Source organism: Schistocerca nitens, chromosome 9, assembly GCF_023898315.1.
Source record: "Schistocerca nitens isolate TAMUIC-IGC-003100 chromosome 9, iqSchNite1.1, whole genome shotgun sequence".
NCBI classification, from domain to species: Eukaryota; Metazoa; Arthropoda; class Insecta; order Orthoptera; family Acrididae; genus Schistocerca; species Schistocerca nitens.
Window position 1 is genome coordinate 510,628,268 of NC_064622.1, and position 23,232 is coordinate 510,651,499.

At 43.1% G+C, this 23,232-nt stretch overlaps 1 protein-coding gene across 4 annotated transcripts in view; it reads right to left on the minus strand.

Moving 5' to 3' along the window:
• Nucleotides 1-23,232, minus strand: part of LOC126203839 (choline/ethanolamine kinase) — a 200,067-nt gene that overhangs the window by 74,472 nt on the left and 102,363 nt on the right. For all 4 annotated transcript variants that reach the window (XR_007540390.1, XR_007540391.1, XM_049938215.1 and 1 more), the window contains exon 2: nt 15,486-15,598. Coding sequence is in view for 2 of the 4 variants with exons in the window: in XM_049938215.1 (XP_049794172.1) it covers nt 15,486-15,598 (113 nt within the window). In the remaining 2 variants the exon portion in view is untranslated. The remainder of the gene's footprint in view (nt 1-15,485; nt 15,599-23,232) is intronic.

Consider the following 23,232-nt stretch of genomic DNA (forward strand, 5'->3'; position numbering starts at 1 on the left):
CAGTACTGGACTGGAATAATAGATAACTGTGAAGGTGGTTCGATGAACCCTCTGCCAGGCACTTAAATGTGATTTGCAGAGTATCCATGAAGATGTAGATTGTTCAGAAATGTAGAACTTCGCACATCACAAAACGACAAACAAAGTTCGAAGAACAAGAATTAAGTGAGGAATGCAGGAATATGCAGCAAACAGTATTGCTACAGGAGGGAACGTGGCGATAAGATGAAACCAATTAGAGAACACACAGCGGCATTTAAGCCCAAATGAGTAATAGAATGGGAAGTATCCTCTACTATGCATAGCAGTGGACGTAGAGAAATAATAGTCGTTCGCTGCACAGACTTTGTTGTCCACAGCTCTTGGTCTAGTGGCTAGCGGTGCTGTCTCTGGAGCACGCGGTCCCGGGTCCGATTCCCGGCCGGGTTGAGGATTTTCTCTGCCCGGGGACGGGGTGTTTGTGTTATCATTTCACCACCACCACCACCACCACCACCACCACAGGCTTGGTTGGAAACTCGTTTCGTGCAGCTATGTCACGTCGCCTCTTCCATTATACTACCATCTCGTGGCCGATCGACAAATATTCCGGGAAATACAAGCTTCGTCCACGTTTCATCTGGATGACCCTTGCACACGACGACACTAAACAAACTATTCGTGGTAGGTGAAATCTGTGTGGCACCACTGAGCCTCAGCACACGCTCTCACTCGAACAGAAGCGGGCAGCGTAACTCGCCAGCCCGCGATGAATGGGTGGCAGGCTTTCAGAGAACTGCGCCCTGTGTGTGTGTCTGCGGGACTCTGGTATCGGGAGCCGGCAGGGGTATCCGGCAGCTCCGCGATAACCGCTTCAGGAAGCACGCTGCCAGCCTACCGGCTTCGACGTGCCACACGACTCAGCGGAATTTACAAAAACCACAGACTGTTCTAGGTACGAAGTGGTACCCAAAAGTTCCCGAAATACATGGTCCATAATTGTGGAAAAACAGAAAATTCAAGTCCAATAATATGACATGGGAGAGGAGAAAATCCTGTGAAGCTACGTCAGCAACACGGTGGTCATTCTGGAAGCCGCCATCTTGGATGCAATTCTTAATATTCCAACGGGAAGGGGGATCACAAGTGACGTATCAAGCTGACAGACAATTACACGAAAAGGACAATAGTGCCTTTCATGTGGATTAGCTTTATTTATTCTCGAGTTACACTTCACCTCGTTACAAATGATGTGAAATCTGTTAGCGTCAACACAAGCCGAATGCATTCATATCATCCTGTTAGCGGAAGAGGAACAGCCGTATTGTCGCAGAGGATTTCAGCCGACACCACCAGTACTTGCTGCGTCAGGCAGGGAACTGACTGCATCAGTAATGAGAATTTGGTACATGTGTTGGTTGAAGTCCACGAGGAATGGGTCAAGCGAATAACAACAACCTTACAACGTGCTGGCCAAAACATCGAGCACATATTGTAGCCTTTGTGTGTTATCACCAAGGTCAGCGTTGTTTTGTACACAACGTGACATAATTCGAGAATGTTTCATTTAAGACACGCTTAAAACGAAGATTTTTTCCACGCAATTTTCTAGCTATCTGAGATGTTGCAGGACCAGCTTTCCAGTTTCATCCAAGATGGCGAGCTCCAAAATGGCCGCCAATTTGAGAATACTGCCTCACAGGTCTTCCCAGTCTTGTGTAACATTATTTGACTTTGAATACATGTTTATCCACTGTTATTGTTTTGAAAGCGTTGTTCCACATCCGTAGAGCACTCTGTATTATTAAAAGGATTAGGTCATACTTGAGATATTATTCTGCCTCAATGACAAAGCCTAGAGCCGGCTGGAGTGGCCGAGCGGTTCTAGGCGCTTCAGTCTGGAACCGCGCGACCGCTACGGTCGCAGGTTCGAATCCTGCCTCGGGCATGCATGTGTGTGATGTCCTTAGGTTAGTTAGGTTTAAGTAGTTCTAGCTTCTAGGGGACCGATGACCTCAGATGTTAAGTCCCATAGTGCTCGGAGCCATTTGAACCATTTTTGAACAAAGCCTTGACATAGCGGAGGTCTCAGTACTCAATAATCCGGACGACCAATGTGGGGCAGTCTATTTCTGATGTCTGGGCGCTTGGTAAGCAGAGACAGGAAGCCAATTAGGCAGCAACGTGGGAGTTGAGGGGAGGAAGATCAACGACTTCTGAGGCGAATGAAGATATTAATCTCAAGGGCAAAGAAGGTGGACGAATCATCGCTAGTAAATGCGGAGAGGAAGGACCTCAGTACCGGAGGAGGCAACCCTCCAAGCAGAACAAAAATCCAGGTCGCGTCTTACTTTTAACAGGCGGCTACGTGGTCAGCGTGTCTCCACATGTTGATGGCGGCTGCAAAAATCAGTAGCCTCTGTCACCAAAGTGGTCAGCTACGAAATGCGGCTGTTCCCACACTGGGCGGCCTGGTAAGACCCATCTGGCGATTCGATCACGGATAATCCTGGAAACAGTGATGCAACTAGACCGTTGGATTCTGGAGGGCTTAGAACACCATGGAAGAGTCGGATCTCCCTGGATCTTAGAAGAAACATATGCTAGGCACATTTAACATCAACACACTACTAAAGGCTGGGAAACTTAAACAATTGACGGATGTGTTCAACGCAACATACTCATACTAGCACTTCAGGAAACGAGATACGGTGATGAGAAAAGCATTTGGATCAGAGGACTACGATCTATAAAGAAAAACCAGCCATAAAGAACAGTCACTATGCTTGCAACTGTTTTCATGGTCAAACGGAATCTAACAGAATCCACAACGAATTTTGCGTCCCCATCGGAGCGAGTATCACTTCTCTCGTTTAAATCAGCGTCATGAATGCACATGCACCTACCAACAATAAGAACAGAAAAAATCCAGAGAAAGTAACAACTTTGGGAGACACTAGAAAATGAGACATCAGAAATACCAAAGCACCACGTGAAACTTCAATGCACAGATCGCAGAGAACAGTAGGTAGTTTTCCTGCACACAAGCGCACCCGTAAGAATGGACAAACGCTCATCAACTTCTGAATATTAATCTTTTTCAGGAAATTACCAAGGAGAAAGAAGACCTGGTCTTCTCCTAATAGACATTTAGCTCATATCAACTAGATCATGTGGTAATAACCAAACAAAACGATAGAGAAATCATGAACGTAAGGGTCAGGAGAGGACTAGGCATAGATTCGGACCAGTTTTTGTCAGAAATCGAAGCCAAATGCCAACCTAAAAGACCAAACCCCGGTACATAGAACTGACACAAAATCTGTCAGAAAACAGAAACGAATTCGTTAAAAAGCTTCCCGCAAAGAAGATGTGAAACTGGGATGAAGTCAGAGAAGCAGTGATAGAAACGGGGAAAGAACTAGAACAACCACGAAGAAGGAAACATAGTTGGTGGAATAAAATATGTGACGAAGCAACAGAGCATAGACTAACTGCTTGGAAATGATGGAACTCCAGCAAAAAGGAAAGTAACTGGAACACATTCACTGAGATCAGGAAACAGACATCAAAAATTATTCGAACAGAGAACGGAAATATGACAAAACTATTAGAGGAAACAGATACCAATTTCAGACAGAACAACACTAGGGACTTCTACAAACTTTCAAAGACGAAATATACCGAGCGAGGTGGCGCAGTGGTTAGCACACTGGACTCGCATTCGGGAGGACGACGGTTCAATCCCGTCTCCGGCCATCCTGATTAAGGTTTTCCGTGATTTCCCTAAATCGTTTCAGGCAAATGCCGGGATGGTTCCTTTCAAAGGGCACGGCCGATTTCCTTCCCAATCCTTCCCTACCCCGAGCCTGCGCTCCGTCTCTAATGACCTCGTTGTCGACGGGACGTTAAACACTAACCACCACCAAAGACGAAATAACAGGGTACAAGCCGGTGAGTCTACACTTCTAAGATTCAACAGGCAAAGTGATTACCAACGACAAAGACAACTGTGAGTTACTATCAAAATACTTCAAAAATTTTCTTAACTGCGAGAAACCAACACAAATTTTCAAACCACCTCAAAAGGAAAACCCACCTTCAGAACCACCGTCACTGCATCAAATTGAACAATACACTAGCCAGCTGAAAACGGCGTATTAGCTGAGATGTGGAAACTGGGAGGGAAGCAGGCAGCTGAAACCATTTGAGGGTTATTAAAGATTGCTGGGGGGAAAAAAGGAATACCAGTCGACTGGAAACAAGCCATAATCCATCCACTACATAATAAAGGTGACAAAGACGCCGACAATTACCGAAGCATATCTCTACATCCAGTCACCTATAAAATTATGTCCAAAGCTCTACTGATAAAGGGAGATCAAGCAGGACATACAATTGGAGAGTACCAAGCAGTGTTCCAAAAAAATAAATCTTGACTACAGCAAATTTTTAACTTTAAAACGATCCTCAGGATCAGAACAATGCGGAACCTTAACACAGTCATTACATTCATTGATTTCAAAAAAAGCGTACGATTCTGTAGACATACAGTATTCCTAGCACTGGAAGAAGCGGTATCGACAAAACCACCTGACAAATAGTCAAGCAGACACTTACAGACACAACTCCGAAACTTAAATTTATAGGAGAACTTTCTGAAGCCTTCAGAATTAATACAGGTGTCCGGCGCGGTGACGGGCTCTCACCGATTTACTTCTGTCTGGTATTAGAGAAGGTCATGAGAGATTAGCATAAAGAACTACGAAAGGAAGACATCTAAGGAATCCATCTATGAGAAGCAAGAGGAAGATTTGAGATGAAATGTCTCGCTTTTCTGACGATATTGCAGTAATTTCTAAGGACAAAACAGACGCAAAGATAATGGTAGAAACACTTCACAAAACTACATCTAAAACCGAATTACTCATATCAAATGAGACAACGGAATATATTGAACATAAACACACAGAAAAATATATACAAATGCAACACAGAAACAACAAAAGTGTTGATAAATTTAAGTATTTGGGAGAATGGATACAATCAAATGTATTAGGTAACACCACAAGTAAGGAAAGATCGAAAAAAGTGGAATTAGCATACAAACTCACCCAAAATCGGTATAATAAATGCTCAGTATCATTCCAGGCGGAAAGTAAGCACTAGGCAACAGTAATTAACCGGGAGCACTTCACGGATCCGAACATCTACCACTGAATGGAAGAGGTGAACAAGAAAAAATGGAAAAGAAAGCAAAACACTCAGAAAAGTTTGAGGATCGTAAAAAGACAAAGGTAACAGCTGGACGAAGAGGAGAAACGAATATATCTCTAGAGAAATATAAACAATCACAGACACATTAAGAAAGAGGAGATTAAAATATTACGGTCACATGTACAGAATGAATGAAAACAAGCTAACGAAGAAAATTAACTTCATTTCATAATTTAAAAAAATAAAAAACACGGGATGGCTGGAAGAGACAAGAAAGGACTTGAGAAAACTCAACATCGCAGAAACACCATACACGACGGGGAAGTTGCAGGTTACTGATCAATACAGCAAAATTTCCTGTCCAACAACAAAATTCACAAGCTAGGACGGTGATGTCAAATGAACAGAGGTAGGCCATCAGCCAACGCATCAAGAAGTTCTGGGATGATAAAAGGAAAAATATTGAGCCTTTGTCTATACCGCAAGTAACAAAATTCTGTAATAAAATAAAAAATGATCTTATTCTGTACTAACACTTACGTGTTCACCAGGAAACGGAATACATCGGGATCAATGTTTCTACGTCGCCGGAAGTGTATGCTGGAGGACTTTCTTTGTTAAGATGTTTGGTGTTCTCCGGATGCCGCTTCATTTTCCTCCATTGTATCAAATCTTTACCTCTCCGGTTTCATTTTCCTCCCGGGGAAAAGGGAGAAGTCACCAGGAGCTAAGTCTCGCAAGAACGGGGGGTACGGAACAACCTTCTTCCTTGGTTCACTCAAAAAATTACTGATTAATGGCGGCCCTGTGCGATTGTGCATTGTGGTGGTGGAGTTCTGAGTTGTTGGTGTGCCACTTCTACAGACCTCCTCCTCCTCCTCCTCCTCCTCCTCCTCACGTTCTGTCAAATGTCAGAGCACCGCGATAAAGCTGTTTACCACATAAATAAGAAGGACGAGGTATTCATGAGCAGTTTCGTGATTAAAACAAATAAACAGATCAAAATGAACAATGTTCCTTTTGACATGTCGGGCTTATTTTGTCCTTGGTAAAGGACTCTTCCGTTGTGATGATTGCTGTTTCTGGATCATAACCACAAATCCAATTTTCGCCAGCAGTTACAGCCTTTTAAAGGAAATTTGGATCGTCTTGAAGCAGGTGTTTAAGTACCCTGCAGACTTTCACGCGATGTTGCTTCTGATCATCTTGAAGCAGGCGTCATACATACTTCGACGCAATCGTCGTGTTAAATTTTCCTGACGACATCCATTCACATATTGCAGTGGTCTACTACCTTGCAGAAACGGGTCCCTCACTCTGTACATTTCCTCTTTTGATATCAGTTGACGGGAATCGTCATAATCACTGTATATTCACCCATTTTTGAAACGCTTATTCCAATTTTAAGTCCGTGCCTGACCTAAAGTGTTGTCTCCTGCAGGTTCCTTCAACATTTGGGGCGTTTTTTCAGCTTTTTTCCCAAGTTAAAAACGAGACTTTGTAGGGACACGTTGCTTTTTCATGTGAAGCCATTGCAAAGCAGGAAATTGACGGAAACAACAACGGAATTATGTTTACCAAGAGCTAACCAAACCACTCTAGCTCGCAGCCACTTGGCACACTGATTTAAGGAGGACGTGTGAGTAGACTCACAATGATACCTCAGTGTATATTTAAAATTTGCGCGCAAAATTCAAATTTTGTGAACTTCTGGATATCACCTCAAATTGTCGAGCCTACATACTGACAGTGGTCAGGTTCGGCTGTTTCAGTCGGTGACTAGCAGTTTAGCTGGGCTAGAGAGGAAGTCTATAGTGGAATCCGCTGGGAAACATTTATGAAAATCACGGAATATATAAATCAGGATGGCCTGACACGAATTTGAAACTTACTCCTACACAATACGAATCCAGCGAATGTAACTCTGCGCCACCACTATCAGAGGGCGTTATTTTCAGTGCGTCAGCTACGGTTTAACGCGGAGTTCTATATATGGCAAAGTCGCCAGTTAACACATCTGAGCTTACGCGAAAATCTTCACGAGTCGTTTACTATGTTAGGCATGTTCGGGAACCCTTTCAGCACGCGTAACAAGGAAGGCCTCTCTGATGTTGCTGTCGACCGCAGGATCTTTGACTCACCAGATTTATTTCATCATCACTACGTGCCACGCAGAATTTTCACCTTATGACGACGATACATGTTCTCAGCCGCATGAACTCGACCGGTATTTCTAGTATTTCTGTAATTGCTGCACCTGGGGAAATAAAATTAACAAAAAGACGCATTACAGCTGATGGTATTCTCAGTAAAAGTGCTATGGAAAACACTCCATATAAGGAGCGTATTACGCTGCTTGCACTGTTGTTTTTTAGTGCCAACAGGCGGCACTTGAGATAAGTACGTTAAGTAGAAGCACCAAAGGCCGCAGCAGCTGAGATGCTGTTGGCGAGATTACGTGACGGTCAGCAACCGCCCGGTACTCAGGTACGATGTCCTTTTCGAGTGTTTTCAAGCAGCCATTTGACACGTGGCGAAGACCGCATTCCTCGAACGATACCCAACTTTCTAAGATAACGGAGCATCAAGATTGAACTTTTCGTGCGAATTGAGGCCCAAGGTCTCGACTACAAACTGCTCTGTTCGAAAGCAAACCTAATGTACAGCGCGAACACTGACGAAAAGACACTCTTCGACTGCACCGTCTGCTGTAAGACATCCGGTCACGACAGTATGGGACCATCAATCCAGAAATGGCTAACTGTTCAATGAAAGTGAAAAACTGAGTCGCTCTGGTCACAGCGAAGGCGTTTCGGACTTTCTCAGAGTCTGATGTTCCTTGTTATCGCGTTCGGAATTAAGTTTACAGAAAATTTTCCTGGACTGAACCAAAGTTACTAGCCCTTGCAGGTAGCCTGCGTCAGGAAATGAAAAACCATTGGGGCAATGCGACTGCAATACATTATAACAAGATATGAAACTTCATCGCCCAGTATTATTACTTACCTGATGAAGCATTGCTTCAACATTTTACAATAAGTCGTGATCTCTAATCCAGAAAAAATTTTACGGAAACACTGTACTATTTTTTTCGGAGACCCTAAAACAAAAACCAACGTCTTATGCAAAAACGATTACTTGTAATATTCAGAGAAGAATACGCAACTAGTATGTTGCGACCTCTAATACACGTTTCATTTGACGATCACGACGGAAATATTAGTTACATTCGGACCGACGGTGAGGCGCGCAGGGATTCAGTCTCTGGCAGTAAGATGAGGTACGAGTGGTACTAGCTGGTATTGTATCGCCGTAGAGTACCAACCTACTAGAGCGGACAGGTTTAAATGTGTTGTTAGCTCCTTGCTAGTAACAAAGAGGAAGAAACAAATCACCTGAACATTCCTGCCGCTACCCTACAGTGGTTTAGACAAACGTGAATCGGGATCGAAACACGCTATTTGAAACAAGCTCTCACGAACGCCAGGTCTACAAGCTTCATCGTTCGAAGCACACATTGGACACCTAGCCATGAGTTTTATCCTCTGTTTTCCACTGGCAGCAGTTTCCGACAGTTACCATTTCTGTCCTCTACTCGTCTTCGAGAAGAGGCAGCAGTTTTCTGGCATCTCATTACGAAGTTGTTGAAGCACTTGCGATCTTTCAACAGATACAGTTCCTCTCTGCGAAAATATTCAAATCGGTTGATTTAAGTCTTTTTCAGAGCCAAAAATGGCATGTTACACGTCTTCGCTTTGCTACGAAACACAAATTCAAATGCAATACTAATAAGAAAAAAAATGTGATCTGGAGTGAAAAGAGAAGGAAAGTAGAAAAAATATCTTAATTTATTGTGCAGAAAGGAATGATAATCTCAAAAATATTACTTATAGAAAGATCAACGAAGTAAAGAAATGTTCGAAAGGGAACTGTCGGCATCTGGTCTTTCCGCTGCAAGGGTTGCAAATATTCAATGTGAATAAAAGTGAGCAGCAATGAAATGGTTCAAATGGCTCTGAGCACTATGGGACAACATCTGAGGTCATCAGTCCCCTAGAACTTAGAACTACTTAAACCTAACTAACCTCAGGACGTTCTACACATCCATGCCCGAGGCAGGATTCGAACCTGCGACCGTAGCGGTCATGCAGTTCCAGACTGAAGCACCTAGAACCGCACGGCCACACCGGCCGGCGAGCAGCAATGAAGTCACCATCTCTTGCTTGCTCTGTGTGTTCCGAAATGGCGTGCACGTTGCGTCGTGATATTTTTCGTTTTTATCGCGTTCTGAACATTAACTGAACAATCGAAGTGAAGCTGATTGTACAACTTCCAAATTGTGGCGCAATTTCGGTCAAGGGTCCAGCTGCAACAAGGAGGGCTGGTGGTGGTGGTGGTGGTGGTGGTGGTGGTGGTGGTGGGCACCCACAGATGCAATAGGCCGTGTGTGCAAGCAATAGTCTGCTACTACTGGTTCTGTTGGTTTCGCGCCTAAATGTGTTTTGCCCACACAGTGTTGGTTAACATTTTACTGCACGTGTTTTGATAGCTGTATTCTTTTTAACATTCATTATAGCCGACGGGAAAATGTCGAATGTTACACCAACATACTACAGCTAGCGAATTTATCGTCGATGCCGAGGGTATTAGACACGAACACAAGCTCAGATTAGTGAAGGAAATGGGCTGCGCCCTTTCAAAGGAATCATCCTAGCATTCACATTAAGCGATTTACGGGACTTATCCGTGGATGGCTGGACGGGATTTGAACCGTCATGCTCTCGCCACCTCGCTCGGTACTTTACCAGCTGAAGAGAAGCTGAAGTGATGGGTAGGCCGTGTAGTCCACACCCAGCGGCCGAACACGTCTATTAAGTTGACGGATACGCACCTTTTAAATGAACCAAGAAGCGCCGCAATCTTAAGAAAGAAGTGGGCGACCTATAAGACTTCGGCAAAAACGTTTTACATCGCACAGCATTCGATACGTATTCTAAAGGCGAATACTCTTAAAAAATTTCTCCTATGAAAGAGGCTATGGTATTTGACAGCAGTCGGTCGACTATACGATTATTAAAAGGCATGAACTTTAGGTATTCTGAAACAAACGATAAGACTATTTAGCTGGGGAAAGGAGCTGTGCTATGGTTGCAACAACGAACGCAAAAGATCCGACGTAGTCTAACACGGCGAATAATAAGTACTATATTGACGAAACACGGGTGACCCAAATCTACACACGCCTGATCTGGTGGGAAATGGGCTACGAGTTTGATAGTGTGAATTCAACTGCATTGTTATCGTCTTAGGTCGTCCATCAATTTGGTAATTTTCCTGACCGAAAATAGCTTCCGAGTTTGTTGCTTCATTGCTGTCTATGATGGTTCTGTCGTGACGGCGAAAGGTAAGACACACTGCAAAAGCAGTACTATACTTTTTACTAGACGCTGAGCATTTCCGCTGAAATGGCGAAACAATATCCAATACACTCTGAAAACCACAATACTGAGTATGGCAGAGGGTACTTTGTGTACCAGTGACACTTCCGCCCCTCCACGTTCCAGTCGAGAATTATCCGCGAGGAGAAAAATTGTAGATACGCCCGCGTGTCAACCCTCTGTAACCTTATTTCGTGGTGTTTTCGCGAGGTATACGTAGCACGAAGCAACATAATGATTGACCTTTTCGAGGAACGTACGCTCTCAGAACTAACAGTAAGCCACACCGCGATGCACGACACGTCTCCCGTAACGCCTGCGACTGGAACTGGACGAGCATCTCCGCACTGCTTTCACGCTGCCTACGTGTACCTGTGACAAAACGCACTATCCTCCTTTGGATCTCTTCTACCAATCCTATGTGTTAGCGGTCTCAGTCTGACAAGCAACAAATACTCAAGTACTAGCCGAAGGAAGGTTTTGTAAGCTACATACTTTCCCTGAAAATTCTTCCAACGAATCTGTGTGGTATCTGCCTCACCTGCGATTAGTTTTATGTAGTCATTTCACTTTAACTGGGTCTCTTCGCACACTACGAGGTGTATAAGAAACCTGACTATTTCCACTGATTATCAGTCATTCGTGTAATCGTACAATAACGTGTTGGTTGGTTGGTTTCAGGGGAGGGGACCAGACAGCGAGGTTACCGGTCCCATCGAGTACGGGTAGGTTGGGGAAGGAAGTCGGCCACGCCCTTTCAAAGGAACCATCCACACATTTGCCTGAAGCGATTTATGGAAATCACGGAAAACCTAAATCAGGATGGCCGGACTTGGGTTTGAACCGCCATCCTCCCGAATGCGAGTCTAGTGTACTAACTACTGCGTCACTTCGTTCGGTACAATAACGTGTCTTTCTGCCTACGTATGAGCGATGCGATCCATTTGTTGACGTACAGGATCAAGTGCCACGCTCTGCAACGAGCGCTCACGCTCGCCACACCAACTTGGCGAGCACTATGGGACTTAATATCTGAGGTCATCAGTCCCCTAGAACTTATAACTACTTAAAACTAACTAACCTAAGGACATCACACACATCGATGCCCGAGGCAGGATTCGAACCTGCGACCGTAGCGGTCGCGCGGATCCAGACTGAAGCGCCTAGAACCGCTCGGCCGTATCGGCCGGCGCCAACTTTCTGTAGTGCCGATATGGCAGCTCGCAGAGGGCAAAACGGCGACGTTGTAAAGTATTTTCCGTTTCTAGCACACCTCTCTTACTTCCACACAACTAGTGAAGTGTGACTCCTATCCAGCAAGCTACAAATTATCCGTTACAGAACCGACTTCTACCAAATGCTTAGGTATGTTTTTACAGAGGCAGCGGTTCAGCAGAAGCCTTACCGTTGACATGAGCCAGGAACTAAGAAATCTGAACTCCATCTTGTGGTCAAAGCTGACACCCTGGTTTACTCTAGGGATGCACAATTAATTACACGTCATCGATATTTCTATCACCCCATTTAATTTTACGTAATCGATTATCCCAACGATTAAGTATTTGAATTTTTTTTAAACCTATTGTTCGTAAAGTTGCGGTCTGTAGCTTGATTATGAACAGAAGCCCGACTGTCCCTTAGGACTCGTCGTGTAAAATCGCAAAATTTCGTGCCGGCTGTGTTCTGTTTACGATTGATGTTGCCACTAGCGATCTAACAGCAATGGCTCTTTAATAGCGTGGCGGAGTGTTACGTGAGACAGTTCAAAAATTAATAACGCAACAAACGCGTTTGAGCATGAAAGTCTCAATGATGATATGCTTTCACCAACCTTGTAACCAGTATCGAAATTTATACTATAGCTGCTGATCGGTAAAAGGCGCGCGAACCCGTGAGTTGTCAGTACATTAAGCACCTATGAACATCTGTAACCAAGCCTTTTTCGTGTGACCATTTCCCAAACTACTTCATTTCGTGTAGATAAGCGCCAAGTTAAAATTATAGAACCAAAGAAACCAGTTCTAGTACTAAAAATATGAAAAAGATGACGAAGGTTTTGTGTAAATATAAGCTGTCTTTGAAAAACATGAAATATGAGAGAGAGCAAATCTGACTTATCGCTTGAAAATTAATCACGTGTCTTTAAAAGAATCCTTAAGTACTCTGGCAGCCTAAACTGAATTCGTGCACTGAGGTGACAAAAGTCATGGGATGGCGACACGTACTTATACAAATGGCACTAGTATCGCGTACACAAGTAAACAAGGGCCGTCCATGGCTCATGTAAAAAGGTGTTCGAAGTGATTATGGCCTCACGCCGGGAACTAACGGACTCTGAACGCGGAGTAGTAGAGGAGATTTCATTTCGGAAATCGTCAGGGAAGCCAACACTCCGAGATCCATACTGTCAAGAGTGTGCCGAGAATACCAAGTTTCAGGCATTAGTTCTCAGCGCGACAACGCATTAGCCGACGGACTTCACTTAAAGACCGAAAGCAGCGGAGTTGGATAGAGTTGTCAGTGCTAATAGGCAAGAAACACTGCGAAAAATAGCCGCAGAAATCAATATGGGATGTCCGACAGACGCATCCGTCACGACAGTGCGGCGAAATCTGGCGTTAATGGACTACGGCAGGAGACGACCGACGCGAGTGGCTTTGCTAACAGCACTACATCGCCTTTCCCTTTTCCATTCTGGAAAATTCGAGCGAATGATTTAGCCACCCAAACCGCCCGACATAAATCCATTCCAACATCTACGAGAAATAATCGAGAAGTCAGTCCGTGCACAAAATCCAACACATGCAACATTTTCGCAATTATGGACAGCTATAGAGGCATGGGTCCGCTGCTCGTGGTCTCGCGGTAGCGTTCTCGCTTCCGGAGCACGGGGTCCCGGGTTCGATTCCCGGCGGGGTCAGGGATTTTTCGTGCCTCGAGATGACTGGGGTGCTGTTGTGTCGTCTTCATCATCATCATCATCATCATCATCATCATCATCATCATCATCATCATCATCACGGTTGGAGGAAGGCAATGGCAAACCACCTCCAGTAGGGACCTTGCCTAGTAAAGCGGTGCGGGTCTCCCGCATCGTTCCCCTACGCTCTGTAAAGAAGCATGGGACTTCATTTCAATTTTCCATAGAGGCATGGCTCAATATTTCTACAGGGAACTTTCAACTACTTGTTGAGTTCATGATACGCTGAGTTACTGCACTGCACCGAGTGAAAGAAGGCCCGGCACGATGTAAGAAGATATTCTATGACTTGTGACCCCAGTGTCTGTTTCTGCACCCCAGTGTCTGTTTCTGCTAAAAATAAAACATAAAAATGGAAATCATGTGCTTCATAACACCGAGCAATGGTTGTTAGTTACAAAAAGAGCAAATAAGAAACAGTAGACCTTATGAATTTGTGATTTTTGACAAATGAAAGAAAAAATTATCAAATTGGTTTGCGCGTCTTCGTTGCAGGTAGAAGTTGAGCAGAGACAACTACAATCGCTGTTACGAAACGAAGTCGCAAAAAAGAAGACGCAGTGTGTTCTGTGGTGTTGTAGAGAAAATCTCCAATTACCGAAGTCCAACCGATATGGTCTCGAGACAGGGAGAGGCGCTGCAGGGGATGTCGCGCTGTTAGCGAAGGCACTCGCGTCGGTCGTCTGCTGCCATTGGAAAAAGTGCGGAAGAGGAGTACACGGTAGGAGTATTGTTACGTGGCACATGAAGTTCAAACAGACCGGTGATGTGTTATCTTCCGTGAACAGCGTCAGAGATGAGAAACGGCTCTCTTACAAAGCTCTTTCAAATCAACTCTACGTGCATCTTGTAAATTTGTGATTCCTAGGACCACAGTGCGAAGAACTCTGCACCTGCGTACACATTAAGTCCATATAAGGCATGCGCTACAACCAGATAAAGCTTTTTTCAGATGAGGCTACTTTTTACGTATCACGTAAAATTAATAAGCACAATGTGAGGATACAGGGCTCGGGAAGTCCGTACGTCGCCTTAGAATACGCTGAGGATTCCTCTACAATGGAGTCTAAGCACAACAGAATCATTGGCTCTGTTTTTGTTGAAAAATTAGTAACAGCTAACACCCATTTGGACATGATGGAACAGTTTGCGGATCCGCAACTGAGAGACTTGCAGCCTGATGTGATTTTCCAACATGATGGTGTACCACCACTTTTGGGGTTTCATGTTAGAAATTTTCTTAATGAAACTTATCCTGACAGGTGGTTTGAGCATTTTGGTGCCACTGCCTGGACTGCAAGGTCACCAGACATCACTTTGGATTCCTTGTTGTGGTGCTACGTGAAGGACATGGTTTACGCTATCCAAGCACCTCATGTCAGTACACTAAGAAAAAAGTTTAACAGATGTTGTTGCTGGTGTTATACATGGAATATTATCAGACATAAGGCGGGAAATCGAATATCGATTAAATGTGTTTCGAGCAACAAACGGCACACATGCTGCAGTTTATTCACATCCTAATGAAAACTTTACCATTAATTCTTTGTCACAAACCACAAATTTATAAGTTCTATAGTTTTTGTAAAGTAAGTATTGATAATTCTAGAAAGGCTTTAGGCCCACCCTGTTTAAGTGTGATAGCATTGCCATATTTTCTGTGGAATAAACGTTTATATCATTAAAAAATTAAGGGAATGCTTTATACAGCTAAAACTGAAGACGAGACATTAACATTTAAGCGAATAGTTGGTTATTTGGATACAATTTATCGATATGATTAATCGACTCATTTAAATAATAGGCTGTTATTCATACTCGCTCGTTCCTAGTCTTACTCTGCTATTGCTATTGGACAGCAGTCGACTGACCTGATCCGCTTCAGCTGGATGTCCTTGGAGGTGACTGTCTTCCAGGCGCCGTGCAGGTAGTCCCGGCAGATGCGCGCCGCCCGCTCTCGCATCTCGCTGCCCTCCACATTCATCTGACAAAACAAAAAAATCGTTCATTTCCATAGTTAAGGCAACACAGAATTAACACCTAATTTTCATTGTTGGACACCGAGAGAACGAACAAGCAATACGATGCGTATTACTAACGGACGTCACATATGAAACACTGATTTAGCTTTCACTGCGTGCACCAATATCGGAAAACTGCTTCTGCCAACATACGGTGGAAGCAGCTTCTTTAAATTTGGTGGTCTCTCACTACTTATTACATTAATGATTTTTCGGTCAGCAAGCACGATGTTCATGGAGGGAAGGTGCGCGTGCGGTTTGTGCACTGTCCTGGCAAGAATTCTTAGCTGCACAGACAGAAGAACAACTTCAACAGAACCACAAGCACACGTATAGGAAAACACGGAACCATACAACCACTAAAGGCGCTGCAATTAACTATGGTCAGAGGGAGGTACACCCGATTAAATATGGTGGTAAAAGACCCTTGGCAGTGTAGGTTTCAATAATTGAAACCACAAACGAGAGAATGCCAGGCAAGTGGGAATATTCTGTCTCTACTAGTGTTTTAGCTTCACGCACAAGAGGGCCGTGAGTTGGAGCTCCATGATGTGGTAGCAACATCACCCTCCATACCACCAAAGGCAGTGCATATACGCCTCGCCTGTGAGGCGTTGTGGAGGGTTGACTGGTCCCAAGAGGCGATTTCCACACGTAGGCCTAACTATTGTCAAGAAACAAGACCACATTTCGAAACCATTTAAACACAAAACAATATTAACTTTTCCTTCTTGGAACTTTTTGCTTCATTTTATTTTCTACCCTAAAGTACTTTGTGTTCAGCCCGTCGACATTTACTACTCGCGTAAAAAAATTACGACGTACCTTCACGAGTACTTAAAAACACGAGCGCACGCAGATGTACAGTAATTACATTAGCAACGCTGACGTTACAAAACAACTGTATAACATCTGCTCTCCCAATCCAAACAATATCGACACAGTTTAGGTCAAAATAAAGAAAGAGTTATCAAGTATAGCATTAAAATCTTGAGATCTACATAAAATAACGGCATAGATAACAACTTATGGAAAACTTTGTAGCTCTCTAATTGTAAAACTATAGGAAAGAATCAGATACACAGAAAATAAACACTATAAATGCCGCCTTACCGCATCATTACTACACATAAATACCACCGGTCTATATGCCAAGTATACATACTCTGAGGAGTCTTAAATCAGCTGGGCTATAAATGAAGCACCACAGAACGAACCAAAACCAAAGATACAACTTGTCGTATACGATCTTAGTGTAATATCAAAACAAATGTCGGGGCGCGTGATTACTTCTTATTTCACACATTAAAAACTTACTTTACGAACTGCAAAAATAAATATTATTTACTGCACTCAAGTTTCGTAGTTCCTCATAGCCGGATTCCATGTGGCAGTACCACGTGGAAATTACTAACATGCAGAGGACAACACAGATACACGGAATGTGCCTCCTGCATTTGAAACGCACACATAAGAAGCCCATTTCAGAAACATTACACGGCTGCAACCACTACACGGAGCAGCGACTTCCATCAAGGAACGACGACGAAATGCCTTGCCAAGTTCCAAGAATCGGTGCACATTGAAGTTGCTGACCGATTTCGATATATATCGAGCGGTCGATTCTCGATATGTTGACAAGAGACACGACAAAAGACGAACGTATTGGAAACGCATATATTTTATGGTGTTGAACATCACGACGAGAACCGGTCTCTACATAGGTGTAACAGTTTTGTTTAATTAATGCAAGCTTAATGAGAAAGCTACCATTTACATTTCCTACGAATATGTTATAATACGAGTATCTGGTTATGCAGGTTGACTTAACTGTGACCCAAACGATCAGCAATTATAATGTTTGTCAAAAACTTTTGCGTGATGTCGATAACAAACTTCTAAGCATATTTCCGTTTCTGTCTACCTGTAACTTCGCCGTTCAGTTTCCGTTAATGAAACGGAACTGTTACACCCATATAGTGACAGGTTCTCGAGGTACGTTGTGATATTCAATAACAGACCTCTAAGCATGTTGGGTCTACGTCTATGACAAATAAAATAGAGCTTGTACTTTACGCAGGTTGCAAATTCTGGATCTCAGCAACTATGGAGAGTTAGACTGCGCACATCTTCAACGGCTTAGAGAGAGCTACCAGTTACTCCTAACTACGCGCAAAAAACGAATTCTGCTTTGTGTCAAGCCACAGTCCGAGAGTAAACGTCACTGCCTATTTGTAGCGAAAAGTTAATCTCGGAATCAATAAGTCCACGACCTCGATTAGGTACAGTCACGGAAAATCCATTCAAATTTAAAACTTTTTTCACGCGCAAGTCGTAGTAGGTATGACTCTGCCTGAAATAATATGAATTACAAAAATTCCCCAATGTCTATTAAGCCTCTCATACATCAAAATGTTAAGATTTGCATTGGCTTCTTTTAATAGAAACCATAAATGGTAACATTGAACGCCATGTCCGTACATTAACGTTGCCAAATTCATGTAGTCATCGTAAAAATGCTGGTGGTAAAAATGATACATTTAATGCAACATGAGCAATATTGGAAATAGGTCCTTAAATCACAGCCAACAGAAGTTTGACTTATAACTTTTCCTTTCCAATTGCATCAAATAAGAAATTGAACACTGACGGACGCATGTCACGATTCAAGTCGCCGATAAAAAATTTTAAACTTTTAATCTCATATTTGTGAATATAAACGTCACAGCCTCGGAATAAAGGAGTGAAATATTTGTAACCACCAGCATCTTATGTCATATCGTTCTCTGCTAGTACAGTGTATTCATACGAAGTTGAACATTGACAAATTTGTTCTTTAACATAACGATGTTTGAGGAAAAGTGGGAGAGTCTCACAGGACAATCATTGCCCAGATAGTCGCAGGTTCTGGAAATACAGAAAGTGATATATGTGCAAATGATCCCGATCCCCTGATCTCCCCTCTTTCTTTATAGAATATTTGAGAGACTTCCACATATGCTAGATATTCTGCGCGTATACAGAAGGCTCATCACATACTACAAATTCTACGGAATGATTCACAAAATCGTGAGCAACATTTTTCTTCTTTAAAGCTCGATATGACTTCCAAACCGTCAGCGATGACCTTCGTATCGAGTAATTGCATTTGCGGCGCCACAACGCTTGCAATTTTTCCCCCTTTGAATATATAAGCAACATAAGACACTTCCTAGAGTCCCGCTAGAGCCCTTTAAAAACCAGGATGTGTTCTTTTACATTTCTGAGGTTTCGCCCTCTTCCGTACTTACGTGTAGCAATGTAAGATTCATCATCTTCCGCCACATTATTCTGACCGCCAATCGGAAAACTGTCATTAGTCAACATAGCAGGCTTCTCCACAAAACCCATAATAATCTTAGACGGTATTCACTGACATGTCAGATTCCACCGCAGTCTCCTCCAAAACGCAGTTTCTCAGTTTTTCTCAGTTTCTTATACAATACGCAAAAACTATGATGCTTTGCTGAATACTTAATTTAGCATCTTGAAACCAGGTGTTGGCACGTATGTTAAATTTTCTCCTGTATTTTTTACATGAGCTGATAAGGATAATTAAGTATGACTTCTCACCTTGCACAGGGTAACAATTTGCGGCGCCAAAATGCATGCAATTTCTCGCATTGTGGCTAGGAAGGTGTCCACACTCCCAACAAAATTCCAAATATTTCGTTGTATCGTTCAAACGTGGAACCAACTCCTTCCACGTAAGAAAATGCGACACATTCATCCCGCTAGCCTCACCTGGTACATCTACCTTTTTCAAGAAATATTTTAGTGTTCTCAGCCGGCTTTCTACACTCAAAGTCCGCATTTCCCGCTTCGAGACTCGACAGAGCCGAACGTTCGATATGTATCGCTCGCAATGGGTCTGTTACTTCGATGTGCACGAATTCTTGTAAATTATCAATGCCATATCAGAACACGCAAGCAGAGCCTTTAAATAGTATCAGTATTGCAGCAAACAATGAGAAATTGATGCAAGCAGCGCTCCTAGATATTCACCTTGAATTGTGGCTCCTATTTCATGCAATACATAACAAAGATGTATCAATGTATTTCCTCCTGCGATGGAAACAAAGCACTGAACTTTAACGACCAATTCGAGTAATCGAATGCTGAGCGTCAAGTTTTTCCTTCCACAAACCATATACTATCTTGTGAAATCAGCGTTTCTAGCCCTAGCATTGTTCACGAATTAAGTTCGCGGTAAATAATGTTTTACTGGTCCGCTTGCTGTGAAATGTTTTCTAATTTAGAAAGTGTTCGCATTCGCAATTTTTTTGATCACTCGGCATCGGCAGAAATGTAACCATTTCAATCGCTCGAAAACGAGAAAAAAAGTGTACACTGACATGCTGATATTACATCAACGTCGTCGTTTTGGTCCTACTGAGTTATGTTATTTTAAACAGACGGTATTTTCGGAGTTCCATTATACCTCTTCTTCATGGCCACATTTATTTGTTTATTACTTTCAGTCTCTGAGAACGGACGATTTTTTTTTTCTACCGTCACGCCACATTGTTCTGGTCTATGTTTTTTCTTGTGATGACAGGTGTACAGCTGTGAAAATTATGTCTAATAATTTCTCTCTCTGGTGTATAAAGTTGTATTATACCTGCTTCCTTCGGGTTTTTTACTGCAGCTTTCTATATTATTGTTTTAATTTTAAATTTACTGCGGCGTTATTACAATTCAGTCTGTAGCATTCCCCAGTGTCTATAAAAGCCAACAAAATCAAAGTCTTCAAGGGAAAGAGATTCTACTGCATCTCCCAGTCGATTAATATTTTTTTTCCCTAATCGTCCTAGCTTATATACGATTCACAGAGAAAACCACGTAAGTACACTACCTAAAATCACACAACTTTATTTTTACTCAAACACATATTCGAACTTCAAAGAAAAAGTTTCCCAATATTTTGTAACGAAGAACAATATTTCAATACACTTGTTTTCAACGTCACTTTTTTCTCGTACGTTGTCAGCACAGGGACTGTTTTTCCGTAAATTCAATCTAGACGAAACGAAGCTCAATTGAGTAGATCCACGATCGTAAATGATGGATGTTTACTTTAAAGGCGTGACCTAAATTTTCAAAAGAGCGGTATTAGTGTTATCAGCGATTCCAAGTGAAAGTTGAGTGTAATCTTAGATCTGTTGCCAGCGACAATGGGGTACATACGATGTGCATCGTAATCACCGCTGACAACTGTGTCGACTGGGGTCTGAGAGTTTTCAACCAGTGTGTCTTTCACATTTTCGTAAATGGTGAATACTGGGTACATTCGTTTCGGGATTTGAGAGATAGTGATTACACTCGTAGGAAAGTTTAACACGAATTTGGCGCGTCACAACAATGAGCAGTTGACGGCCTTGCGGACGTAATGCCGCGTCATCGCGCTACAATAAAACGTCTGACCTCATAAATGTATTTCAGGAGGCAAACGGCATGACAGACTGAAGATTCTGCGTTCACCCCTTTCCCAATCCATAATGATGTATTCACAGTTGTAAAGTTGCACTGGCGTTTCCACAGTCGTGGCACGATCAGTAGCCGGAATACTGCATGTCAATGAACTCCCGGCCAAGTCACGACCCGATCAATGATTGATAAAGTTCAGTGAGAAGAGTGTGGAGGTATTTCTTACAAGTCTTTAGCTTTAAAATTTCCGCTCAGCAGGGAGAAAGTTATGTTACTGCATGTACGACACTTCGTTATTAGAAAGTGACGAAAACACGAAGTAGTCGACCCGTGCTTCCTCTTATTCGGTAACAAACGACGACGAGATTTTTGATCGATAAACAGCACTGTGGTCAGTTAGAAGTGGTTAAAGGAAATAAAAAGTAACAAATTCTGATTGTAGCTTTTGCAGTGTTGTTATTGCGTTTTTGTAATGGTTGGTAGTGGGGTTCGGTGAAAAGGGAGAGTTAAAGCTGGTACGTGGAAACGCCCTACACTTCAGTGTAGCAATCAGGGGCCCCAGTGAATACCATCACCACATGAGAGAGCAGTAAAAGGTTGGATCGTACACACTCTGGCATAGTTTGTTGACAAGGAACATTGCAGGCAAAGTGATAGAATTGAAAATTCCTTCCGACGTCGAGATTCGACTAGGCGACGTATCAGGTACAGTCTCTCTTAAACATGTAGTGGTTAGCAGCTGGTGCTGAAACCATATGGTCCGAGAAGATTAATGAAACATTTGTGGTGCAGAGATTTATATTTTTGGGAAGAATTTTTATGATGGTCAAATAATCGAGCATCGTCTAGACAGACATAAACTAATATCGTGTGAATATTGTACGACGACTGTAATTGCAGACGGCACGCGAGTAATGGCGACGTTCGGCATCATAATCTGATTTCCTTGTTGACTTCTTTGGGGATCTGATAGCGCAAAGATAAGAAACTGGTTCTAGCTTCTTAGGAGTCCCTAAGTATTTAAACGATGTGGCGTGTTCCAGATGTTGGGCACTGAACTTATAATCGGACAGTATCGTGTTCTTAATTTACTAATGTCATTATCGTGCATTTATTCACGTATTAGGAAAACGACAATTCAGTGACCCAAATGGAAATACTATCTAAGTCGCCCAGAACTTCCTTACGACCATGCAGTGAAGGTACCTTCCTGGAGATTGCAGGATCGCCAGCTAATAATCATTGTTTACCTGATACTAACTGAAAAATCGTGTATGTGCGTGTGCGGAGAAAATTAGGAGTTGTGCTCAATCCCTTAGGTGGATTGAAACATCACAACGCTATAATAGACATTGTCCTGTTGGGAATAGTATGCCGTTGCCTTTCCCCGACCTTTGAGCAAACTTACCCAACCAGTTACAAGGGGACCTACAATTTAACGCGGATCCTGATCCACAACGCGGCGCGGCGTTCTTCACAGCAACACACTTTAGGCGCCGTCACACGAACATTCCTAAGCGCGCGATTTAAGGTGAGCCACGCAGATCCGCGCGCAAGAATGCGCTTGCGAACGCAAACTCTTACGTGAGCCGCAGGTCGAATACGCCCCGTATCTCTGCCCGCAGGCGTGCGGCGTGGTCATGCGTACTATTGTGTTGTTCGCTCTCTCGCCGGTTTCTCCGTCAGTTGCCTACAGTAAGCGGCGGGATAGTTGTGTGCTCTTCCGTAGATTATTATCAGTAATCTACACTACGCGACACCATCACGGCGGATTATCGTTGCTGAACCACGCGTTTTGGGGGAATTTGTAACACCTACAAAAAGCAACAGTGCTTGTGGAATGTGAGATCTAAACACTATGTAAATAAGAATTTAAAGACTGAAGCTTATGATGAATTAATTGCGTTTTACAAGCCAGGTTTTCCTCGAAGCGAACCGTGATATTGTTTGAAAAACTTACGACGCTTATTAACGACTTGCTTTTATTTACTTTCCTCCAAAAGCGGCCGAGGGGAAACGTTGACTACACCGACCGATTTGTATGACAATATATGCGTATAGTCAGGCTGCTCCCAGCACCACTCCATGCTTCAGCACCTCTTTTCTCCATCGTCTGTTGTGTCTCACACTT